Source organism: Protomyctophum bolini (assembly GCF_963924005.1).
Source record: "Protomyctophum bolini genome assembly, chromosome: 21".
Classification (NCBI taxonomy): domain Eukaryota; kingdom Metazoa; phylum Chordata; class Actinopteri; order Myctophiformes; family Myctophidae; genus Protomyctophum; species Protomyctophum bolini.
The window spans coordinates 31,827,296-31,839,426 of record NC_137882.1 but is presented as its reverse complement, the minus strand read 5'-3'; the positions used below and the strand labels follow the sequence as shown (position 1 = coordinate 31,839,426).

The following is a 12,131-nucleotide window of genomic DNA, read 5'->3' as shown; positions in this document are numbered from 1 at the left end:
AGTCCATCTAACTCCATCACCCCTATGCTGTAGCTTGATGCCATTGTAATGACAGTTTTTTTTGGGCTCGTAGATCGGCTTGTAGATTAGATATCTTGTCCACTAGTCCCTTCCTAACATTTTAGTCTAGTTTTAGTCATCATAGCTTAGTTTTTATTTAGCTTCCATTTAGTTTTCGTCAGTGGAAAAAGGTAGTCGACCAACATTCCTCGTCTTAGTTTTAGTCAATGAAATCGACACTGCATGCAAGAATAAAAACTAAATCGCAGTCTTGGTGTGTGTGCGACCCATTACCTTTATTTATTTATTTTTAATCTGTTTATTATGATTTTTGGCATTTCAGTAATTATTAACCATAAAATTACAGATCGGACAAAAAATAGCAAAAAACATACAAACAAGAGACTTACAATAAAATGAGACAAAACATAACTCAAAGAAAAAGACAAAAACAATAAAATTATTACCTTTATTTCTACAATGTGATTTGAACGGGTAAACGCGCCACAAGTCAGAGCACGGTGCGGTATAGTCACAAGAAAAGTTGTCTATGGTTTGGGAAAAGGTGAAATGCTGCTGCTGCTGCTGCTGTTGCTGCTGCACGTGGGATTGTTTTGTATCTGTTGTCATGGCAATCTAGCTGCTGCTATCCCAAACTCCTCTCTATGCGTCATTATTACATGATCGTGATATGATATATAGTACTTTATTGTGACCCAGCAGCTGTGTATGCAGAACACACATACTGTACAAACACTTGACATAGCAGAAAGAACCAAACCTTTATTTTTTAGATTTTTTTTAATGATAAATCTTAAATAGTAACAATAATGGTGATTGTGTGTGTGTGTGTGTGTGTGTGTGTGTGTGTGTGTGTGTGTGTGTGTGTGTGTGTGTGTGTGTGTGCGCGTGCACGTGCGTGTGTGTGCGTTCATGTAATTCAGTCAAGGCTGATGGTTCGACAGCACTTTCTCACGAGACCAAAGATGACAACAGAGACTCTTTGCGACCTAGTAGACCTGCAGTAAGTACCCGCACGCACGCACGCACGCACACACACACACACGCACGCACACGCACACGCGGGCACACACACACACGCACACGCGGGCACACACACACACACACACGCACGCGCGTGCACGCACACGCACACGCGCGCACACGCGCGCACGCATTCAGAATCATTGTCATCTACTCATCTCTGACCTAATCTCTCAAGCCAGATTCAGCTTCTTTTTTTTTACCAAATTGATTGGCAAATTGTCTCTGACATAACATTCCCTGTCATTTCCTCTCCTCTTTTCTTCTCTTCACTCTGTACCTTCTGCACCTCCATTATGTATTCTCTTCTTCCTCTCTCTCTCTCTCTCTCTCTCTCTCTCTCTCTTTGTCTCTCTCTCCATTCTTCAGAGCTATAACAAAGCTGTAGATGAGGTTAGTGGAACTTTTCCTTCACCCTGCTCTCTCTCTCTCTCTCTCTGTCTCTCTGATCAGAATAGGTTTATGAAGCAGTGATGTGGTTGGGTGGTTTTAGTAATCATGCTGTATGTTTTTAGTCAGGTGTTCTGAGCAGATTCTATTATTGTCTCCGCCAGGCCAAAGGCATGGCATGGCCGTGCTATGAGCTTGTAAGATATATCTATCTATATATATACCCATTTCTATAGCCACTTTTGTATATTTCACCTGATTAGCTAAGATTGATTTCTGCTATACCTGGCCTGGCGGAGACCTGTGCTCCAAGGAGCATATTTCTAGTTGTCTCATTTTGCAACTGCAACTTTTCAAACTCTTTCTCATTATTTCTGGCCCTTTTACTCTCCTGTCTCTCTCTGTCAACGTTCACCCATTCTCATCTGTGCTTTGGAGGAGCTGGTAAGGCACCGGACACACGCACACGCACGCATGCACGCACGCACGCACGCATGCACATGTATCCGGCATGAATCAGGCATTCAAACCCTACACCACCCTATATCAAATCAATATTTATATATAAACCACATTTAAAAATATATCTCGTTGGCCAATATATACTGAACATGAGGTAATAATAACCATAGACTTAAACAACGAGACTGATACTGTACAGCTCAGAGGCACAAATAAGCAATAAAATGCAAATAAGTATGCAAGAAGCATCTCCAGCATGCTCTTGTCTGCGGTCACACCGTCAGTGATGTATCCTGGCTGGGTCTCAACATCAGAGACACCCTCGCCCCATGAGGAGACACTGCCCGGGGATGATCAGGCCCAGCTGGCTCGCCTCCCAGCTAGCGAGCCACGGATCAGCCCTCTCTTGATCCACAGCCATCTTCTAGGCTTTCTCTGCAGCTTTAGCTTGCGGCTTGAATGGCCGTCTTCTCTGCAGGCCTCTCTGTAATGCCGAATGGACTTTGCAGAGTAAAGCGTCCTGCAAAACCTCTGTGGGCTCATATAATGTCCTCAACCATATCAGGTGGATTCACTTCACATGCTAGTCATTAGTGAATAGAAGAGAGTCTTGACACTGGTCATAAAAGATAAAGTCCATGGGGCTGCGACAGAAAAGGTGCAGCCGCACCCCTGAGCCTAAGTGTAGTTCTCGGGACCATACAGTTATATAAACGTATAGATACCATCATATCTCTATGGTCGCTGCTGTTCGTTGGACTACTAGGGAGAGCCATTCCTTCTAACGTATGTATGCCCAATGAGGTAGGAGGTCTCTCCACAATTAAAATGATAACACGTGAGTTCTATGCAGGCAGTTTTCACACGGTTCGGTTTGTTACAAATGCAGATAGTAACAACAATGGTGATGACAAAAACTTTTAGTCTCAGTCAATTTCTTGCAGTGGAGTTATGGCAAGCTGCCCCCGCATATTATGAGGGTCATGGTGTCAGGCCGGGGCGAGAGGAGACAACGGTGTAGGGGTCATTTGCATAAGTAGTAGGGTCAGCCATACATTTGCATGCAGGGCGCTCGGCGCATGTCTGCGGTGCGTTCTGTGTAAGTGTGCGATTTGCTCAGACACATATGACGTAAATTCCCCATTCATTGTCAATGGCATTTAATGTTCATGTTAAGACACAATCTTCTACACTATAGCTGTTTATAGGAAAATCTTGGCTAGGGGGTCAAGGGGGTCCGTTTAACCCATTCTGACCGGGAACCCGTTTTGGTGTTAGCATCATGTTATGCTTTAGCTATTGAAAAATAGCAGATCTACAAGCTCATAGCGCATAAGCTCAGTGGCGCGCTACGAGCTTGTAGGTCCGCTATTTTTGAAAAATCGAAGAACGACTGACATTTTTTTTAATCTGATCTCAGGTCAGAATGGGTTTATCAGACCAGTGTGTGTCCAGTGGAAACCTCGTATGAATCTGATCTCAGGTCAGAATGAGTTAAGGGTCCCCCATGGCGCCGGGCCTGGGTGGTGTTGTTGATGTGTTCAATGAGATGTCTACGTATTTATGTCTAGAATGCTTGGGAGAGCTATAGTAGCCCCATGCAGGTCAGCTGACCTGAGAGAAATGAGTATGTTGTGGTGAAAATATGGTCCTCCAAGCGGCCTCTGAGCTTCTCGGTGTGTGATGTAAAGCAGTGGTTCTCAAACCTTTTAATTTCGATGACCCCCAGTTTGGTTATAGCCTCGGTCCCAGGCTTATACTTACTTATCTGCGAAAAGAAAAGCCTGGTCACACAACGTAAGGCAGAGAAGCTATCGGCGCGGATGTATCCTCCGGTATACATCCGTCAAATGTATTTCCCCCCGGATACGATATTTTCCCCGACCCAATCACAACACTTGTTTCATTCGCAGAGAATGTAAACTGATTTGTAAAAGCATCAACGTCATTTCCTTATGGGCGATACTTCTGCTAAAATCCCGCAACTTCCGCCGGAAACAAATGATAGCCTCTACAGCGTAGGTCTTGCCCAGGGTGCAGTTTGGTAGGCATTATAGGCCATGGCGTTTGTATACATTTGTATACACTCTCAGAGTTACAGACCAGTAAGGGGTCCATTTGCTTTCTAACTATAAATCATTTAGCCGGGGGGAACCCCCCTTATGGACCCCTTGGGGGATCCCCAGACCCCACTTTGAGATCCACTGATGTATAAAACACGTCTGCTTGGGAATGCGCACACTTGTGTTTAGTGGTTTAGTGCAGCAAAGTGATTTTGTGACCAAAATGTTTATCAGTTCACTTAAGTCCCAGCCAGGTAATTACAAAAAAAAAAAAACACAGCTTGACTGGAAGAAATAAGCGTTTGAGTTGACATTAACTCAAAACGTTGTTGTTTTTTTTTAACAGCAGATCTTCAAGCTCACAACATGTCCCACCACGGTGCATTGTGAGCTTGTAAACCTGTACATTTTCTGTTGGGAAACCGTAGTTCAATTTAGTATGCGGTTAAGCGTACTGTACAAGTATCCCAAACATGTGTGGTCGTGAGCGAGTCACATGGGTGTGCTGAGAATGGCACCTCGTTCTTAGGAGCATCTGTTCATCTATGTGGAATCTACCTCACCTTTAACCCTTGACCCCTGACCCCCAGTCCACCGAGGCATGCTGGGATTTATATGCCCTTGACTCTTCCTCTTCCTGTTTGGATCTCGTCCCCTTGTAACAAGTAACAGTGACTAGACACTGTGGTTGTTGTTGTTTATTTGTTCATTAACCACATTAACCCTAACACCCTTATACAGGGGGGCGGGGGGGGCATTAGCCAAAAAATAGCAGATCTACAAGCTCACGACAAGCTAGTACTGCTATTTTTGTCGAAGAGATTTGTTGTAGGCAGAAGAAAGCAGTCCAAGTACAGAGCCAACTCGGGTCCAGACTAGAAGGTTTATTCACGCAGTTAAAAAGAAAGCTGTGTTTATAAACTCGACAGTATAAGCACATTTTACTTGTAAAGATAATTGAACACTAGTAAAGTAAAGTATTCATTTGTACTAAAATGAAGGTCATGATGAATAAAATATTGCATTTGGCAAATGTATCACATTATTCATACAGATTGATGCATTTCTTTTTTTCTATGAAGGCTGTAGCTTTAAAGTCAAGTTTCAAAGGGTCATGTCCTTTTCAAATATTTTCCAATTTCAATGAACAATATACTGTACATCATATGAAAGCTTAACATTCTGTAGTTTCATAATGTGTAGAAAGCAGAAAAATGACCATGGCCCACATTGCCCCCAATCTGCCGCCCTATAGGCCATGGCCTACGAGCCAGCCGCATGCCCGTACCTAGTAGTTTATTTTATATTTTTTGTATTAGCTGTATAAGCAACCTGTCGGTCAAGTTAAATACAAGCCCTATAGCTACTTCTGAGGACTATGAAAGGCTTTTTATTGCAGCTGGATTCCAAGAATTGGAAGAATTAACTCAACACAACTTGAATTCAAGCCATGAGGCTGATAATTCTCACCTGTCATTGACTGTACTCAAGTACTCAAGAAAGTACTTCACCTGAAGTAATATTTGACCAGGACTCAGTAATCTATTCTTTGATTCAAGTACTGGAGTCGAGTACTTTTGGTCCACCGCTGCATTTAACACTTTAACCCATTCTGACCTGAGATCAGATTCATACGAGGTTTCCACTAGGACACACACTGGTCTGATGAACCCATTCTGACCTGAGATCAGATTCTAAAAATGTCTGTCGCTCTTCGATTTAAAAAAAATAGCAGACCTACAAGCTCGTAGCGCGCCACTCGGTGGCGCGCTATGAGCTTGTAGATCTGCTATTTTTCAATAGCTAAAGCATAACATGATGCTAACACCAAAATGGGTGCCCGTTCAGAATGGGTTAACACTTTAAGTGCTGAAATGTCATAATGGTAAACAAAATGATCGCAAGCATCATCCTCTCCTGAACCTCCTTTCTTTCTTTGACCTTTGTGACCTCCAGGACCTGACGGCTCTGGCGAAGGAGCTGAGGGAGCTGCGCCAAGGGGAGGAGACGAGCCGCGCGCCGGTCAAAGTGACCGACTACTCTTCGTCCAGCGACGAGTCCCACAGCAGCGAGGACGAGGACGGAGACGGCGGGAACAACGACGGGACCGTCGCCGTCAGCGACATACCTCGCATCATGTGAGTGTGTGTCTGTGTGTGTGTCTGTGTGTGTGGGCTAGGCTCCGGTGCAGACTGACAGCGTGTTGCGGGTTCGAGTCCCGATCCTGACGACCTTTGCTGTGTGTCATTGCGAACGCAGTGATTGTGAACGCAGTGAGCACTAATATAGAATCTGGCCTAAAATGTCTGTCTGTCTGTGTGTCTGTCTGTGTGTGTCACGCTGTAACACCACCCACCCGCCACCAGAGGCCGCAGCTGTATCACACACAAAACACACACACACACACACACACACACACACACAAAACTTAACTTAAAAATAGAAAGAAAACTTTTTTTTTAAACTTAAAAAGTACGTAATTTATTCTAATTGTTGTTATTGCAATTTACGAGCTGCGTTCGCTTCCCGCGTTCGCGCGTCTTCTTACTTGTATTAAATACTATACAGCTTGTGCTCATAACCACGCCCCGCTTCTGTGGAAGTGGAAGTGGAAGTGCCTCTCGACTACAACAACTGCGGACAGTTTTTTTTGGTCGATAAAGTATTGTTTCTCATAGTGTGAAGGTCGGACGCCTGCCGTCTCATGCGAGGCACAGAATAGTAAATCATGTTCTGGCAAGAGTGTTTGCCCCGACTGCCACTCACAGCCCGTCCTTGCACAAGCTGTGTAGTATTTGAAATGACACGTCAGTCACTCCCCATCTGTCTCTGTCCCCATTTCCTGTCCATTGTGGGGTGCGTACGCTTTCCCGACAATGTCAATATAGTCCGACATGCGGAAAACGACCGGATTAAGGTTGACGACCGTGCGTTACGGTTGGTGACCGTGCGTTACGGTTGGTGACCGTGCGTTACGTTTGGCGACCGGATTAACATGCGCTGCTCCGTGCTTGCGGTTATGGTTCGGTTAGGGTTTGAGGTAGGTTGTCGGACCAATGACTAGTCTGAACTAAGTACTGCACCCGTCTTTTGTATACTATTAATAAATGCAGAAACAGCGAAATAATAATAAATGCCCCTCTTCCTGATCCTCACGAGAACAAAATGTTGTTTTATGGTAAAATATACTTGGGGAATTGGGCATATAATTAGAAAGCTTTTCAGGTTGGGTTCAGGATTAGGGAAGGACCGCGGTAGTTGACATCAGCAAGGGCATGTTGTCGCAACGTGTTCCTGACAACAAATCAAAGGGGTTCAGATCTGAGACAAATCTCCCCTGAGAAGGTGTGTCTGAAGCCTGTCCTGGACCGGGGTCTCTCCGGATGTGAAAACAAACAACAGGTCAGGTTGGGGGTCATTGATTTGAATTAGCCATCAGAGGCTATAGGTGTATAGGGGATAGGGTTATTTTTCATATCAATTGTCCATTATTCATTCAGCATTTGAGCCACAGAACACCATTTGATGACATAAAGCTTCTCATGCCCAAAAATCGAAAATGGACCCTTCCAGGTCCATTTGGTTTCATTTTGCACTCTCAAGAGTTAAAGATCTAATAATAAAGGGTTCGTTTGGTTACCAACTCTCCGTCATTCAGCTGGGGACCACCTGGAACCCCCTTTAAGGACCACTGGTGGTCCCCGGACCACTGGTTGAAAACCACTGGGTTAGAGTGATGCCTGATTCATACTTACTCCTACAGTTATATATATTTTTTACATAAGTTTATTGATTTTTCTTTACAACATAGTCATTTCAAAGCAATTATTGACATATACCCCCCCCCCCCCCCCCCCCCCCCCACACATCCCCATGGCAGCACAAATACAAAACAAAATCTTCGAAGAAACATTAACATTATTTTAATAACAAAAAAAGAAAAAGACTCCCCCTGGCCAGCCGGGGGCGCCTGATGGAGGGGAAAGGAACTGGTTGGAATAACGTGTTCCTTCCACGCGCTATACGTCCAACCAGGGAAACCCCCCCCTGTCAGGTGTAAAAGGAGCAACTTGGACACTCAGGCATGAAGGAAGCATGAGTTCAAGTCCGTTGCTCTCCCCATGTCCCCCATATATGGGGACTAGGTTGGTGGAGGGTGTGTAGAGCCCAGGATCACATTAGATGATTGACACAGGGGTGAAAAATGGGTTACAAAATCGTGGGATAAAAAAATATATATATATATAAAAAAACTAAAAAAAACACATTACATACAGTTAAACAAACAAATGCACAATGTCCATCACAGTTCCCTACCCCCACCCCACTAGCTGACTACTCCAATTAACCACTATATACATCCAAAGCCTCTTCAATATCCCCTCGCTTAATGAAGTCCAACAAGAACTTATCCCATATCTTATAGAATACAGCAGGTTTCTTCCTAATAACAACATAGGTTACATTCTCATGTCAGTTGTTGTTAATACTTGTGTCTGCCAGGCCGTCTGCGGGACAGGGTGCCAACGAGGCCTTTGGGAGGATGGGCAGCCCTAATGATTCTCACGGCGGCGGGTCCTACAGCCACACCTCCCAGGACGGCACAATGGTGATCCGCGAGGTGAGTGACCCCTCAACTCTCACCTTTGAACCCGCCGAGGCATCCGTGCACTGCTGACGGCACACAAAGTGACACCTCACACATTCATCGGCTCTGCATGCATGGCAACTTTCTATTTAGTTCCCTCGCTTTGTTCTCTCTGTCTCTCTCTGTGTGTGTGTGTGTGTGTGTGTGTGTGTGTGTGTGTGTGTGTGTGTGTGTGTGTGTGTGTATGCGTGCATGCGTCTGTGTGTGCGTGCGTGCGTGTGCTTGTGCCTGTGGTATGTTATGGTGGCTGAAGCGACTGGCACTCTGAGAGTTCCCTGTCCCCAACACAGCCACAAAACAGCTCAGCACCACGCAAGCTAGCTCAATAGGGACGCTCACACTAAAAACAACAAAGATATCGGACGGCAGCCATTCGTTTCCAATGGGTACTAGTGGCTATACACAGAGCGAGTTGGAGCGACACGACTCCTGGCGACAACGCGTGGCAGAGATTTGGCGCCCATGGCCAGTAAACGAAAGCTAAAGACATTTCATGTTCATGCAAATGAGCAATGCCTGGATTCAAGCAACAACATGCACCGGCCAATGTTAAACTATAGCCTTTGCAAATGTGACATGACCGGGGAAACCCAGAACACAGTTTAGGATTATTAAAAACCAAACGTGTAGAATACCCACATTAAGATAGGAGCATGAAGAGGAATACCAACTGCACCATCCATGTATGACATTTGCTGCAGCTCAAGAGTGTGCAAACTCATAGCCAGGGCCGGATTTAGCCTCCCAAGGGCCCCCGGGCTAGCCAAAATGTCAGGGCCCCCCTGGGCTGTGCGGGCGTTTTTTTTTTTTAAGAGTCTCTAAATTTATATTTCCGGTTAATATCGCCCAGTCCAAATCCATGCCCCTGTCGTTGCTTTTGGTGCGAATATTTTTGAGTGGTGTAACCACTCCTAGATCCAACAATGTCCGTCCGTCTCTATGTAGGTTTAGGGTACCAACAGGGGGCGCTGTTACACCACCACTCACTTCAGACAAGGTCTGATTTTTGTAGGTTTTTGCGGCTTCGATTTGGCAACATACAGCAACAAAATCACTTTTGGTGTGAGTGCAGCTTTAACCCTTCAGACAATAACAACCTGATAAATGTTTAATTTTCCACCATGCCCGGCTTGTTCACAGCTTGTTCAAGGTTCAAGGTTGTCTTTATTCGTCTCCCTTGGGAGAAATTTGTCTTGGAGACAGAGTCACGGCTGCATACAAATAACACAATACACGTTCACGTTCAAAATAAAAAAACACTGTGAAACAACCAACATACAAAACAGAGATATTGCACACATTACCTTTGATAAAGTGCAACTAGTCAATAAAGTGCATTCGGCAATCTCTGCAGTATAATCTAGTCATAATAACTCTTAACGTTTGTCTGGTGGATTATAAATGGCCCACTTCTACCCTACCTCATTTCTTAGAGCAATTGGTCTCAATGTGGGGTTCCGGGGACTCCCAGGGAGACTCCCAGGGAGACTCCGGGGACTCCGTATTTTCGGGGGGAAAAAGACAAATCTCCTCTTGTCGGGGGTCCCCTGGCACAAAACCTTTTCATATGGTCCCGTATACTATAGTGTCCCGTCAATAAGAACATTTTGTACACCCCCATGAAAGATATTTTCATCACTGAACCGCTCAGCCAATCACTGCTTATGCTTTGCACCTTTTTTGAGTGCCTCCACCCCGCCTCTTTTTTCCAGAAACACGGGGAAAGGAGGCGGAGCTCTGCCGCCTGTGCCAGCAACGGTTTCCCCGGCAACGCTAATCTGTTCCCTGGCAACGCCAATCTGCCTGATTTGGTGCAGCAAAGCACTTCCCCTCTGGTCTCCCCGAGCGACGACAGCTCTGGGGCGCAAGTAGGTTGTCTGGTAACCCGGAAGAGTGGCCACCTCAACACTGTGTGGGCACGTCAATGTTAAATTGGCAATTTATTGCCAAATGTAAAAGAAAATTTCGAAAATGGAAGTGTGAATGTGTGATTTCAACATTCTTTGAACATTTGACATTTAAGTACCAGGTCTTTATTCCCTAACTTGAGTAAACTAAAGACCTGGAGGCGTGATCAATGCCATTTGGCTATTCTGAGTGGCCAAAGAGCATTGATCACGCCTCCAGGTCTTTAGTTTACTCAAGTTAGGGAATAAGACCTGGTGGTACTTAAGACACGCAAAATACAGCCCTTAAGGTCTAATATTTCTACAATTGCTATAAATTGCCACAAAACCTTTGGCTGGCCAGTCATTAAGGGCATAAGGGCATCAGACGTTGAGGAGTAGCCTACATTTACATTGTTCTGATAATTATCTCCCGTGCCATGTTCAAATCATTGTATACATAATACGGTACTTAAGACCATCTTCCATATTTTGGGGGAAAAATAGCTAATTCAACATTGAGGTGACCACATAAAGTTTAGGTGCCCTCTCTTCCTGCATCCGGTTGTCCAGCCCCTCCCGTGTCAATCTGAACCTCCCCCGTCCTACCTCCACCTTGAACCGTGTGGCTCCTTTTTGTCCCCACTGCTCCTGCTCCAGTACCAGTGTTGTTTTCTGCTCCTGCTCCAGTACCAGTGTTGTTTTCTGCTCCTGCTCCAGTACCAGTGTTGTTTTCTCCTGCTCCAGTACCAGTGTTGTTTTCTCCTGCTCCAGTATACCAGTGTCGTTTTCTCCTGCTCCAGTATACCAGTGTTGTTTTCTGCTCCTGCTCCAGTACTAGTGTTGTTTTCTGCTCCTGCTCCAGTACTAGTGTTGTTTTCTCCTGCTCCAGTATACCAGTGTTGTTTTCTGCTCCTGCTCCAGTACTAGTGTTGTTTTCTCCTGCTCCAGTACTAGTGTTGTTTTCTGCTCCTGCTCCAGTACTAGTGTTGTTTTCTGCTCCTGCTCCAGTACTAGTGTTGTTTTCTGCTCCTGCTCCATTATACCAGTGTTGTTTTCTGCTCCTGCTCCAGTACTAGTGTTGTTTTCTCCTGCTCCAGTACTAGTGTTGTTTTCTGCTCCTGCTCCAGTACTAGTGTTGTTTTCTCCTGCTCCAGTACTAGTGTTGTTTTCTGCTCCTGCTCCAGTACTAGTGTTGTTTTCTCCTGCTCCAGTACTAGTGTTGTTTTCTGCTCCTGCTCCATTATACCAGTGTTGTTTTCTGCTCCTGCTCCAGTACTAGTGTTGTTTTCTGCTCCTGCTCCAGTACTAGTGTTGTTTTCTGCTCCTGCTCCAGTACTAGTGTTGTTTTCTCCTGCTCCAGTACTAGTGTTGTTTTCTCCTGCTCCATTATACCAGTGTTGTTTTCTGCTCCTGCTCCAGTACTAGTGTTGTTTTCTGCTCCTGCTCCAGTACTAGTGTTGTTTTCTCCTGCTCCATTATACCAGTGTTGTTTTCTGCTCCTGCTCCAGTACTAGTGTTGTTTTCTGCTCCTGCTCCAGTACTAGTGTTGTTTTCTGCTCCTGCTCCAGTACTAGTGTTGTTTTCTCCTGCTCCAGTACTAGTGTTGTTTTCTGCTCCTGCTCCAGTATACCAGTG

General features: G+C 45.1%; 1 protein-coding gene across 2 annotated transcripts in view; it reads left to right on the top strand.

The window, feature by feature from the left end:
• Positions 1 to 12,131, top strand: part of tnikb (TRAF2 and NCK interacting kinase b) — a 70,233-nt gene that overhangs the window by 42,429 nt on the left and 15,673 nt on the right. For both annotated transcript variants that reach the window (XM_080794248.1, XM_080794247.1), the window contains 3 exons: positions 945 to 1,024; positions 5,916 to 6,097; positions 8,463 to 8,580. In XM_080794248.1, coding sequence (XP_080650374.1) covers positions 945 to 1,024; positions 5,916 to 6,097; positions 8,463 to 8,580 — 380 coding nt within the window. The remainder of the gene's footprint in view (positions 1 to 944; positions 1,025 to 5,915; positions 6,098 to 8,462; positions 8,581 to 12,131) is intronic.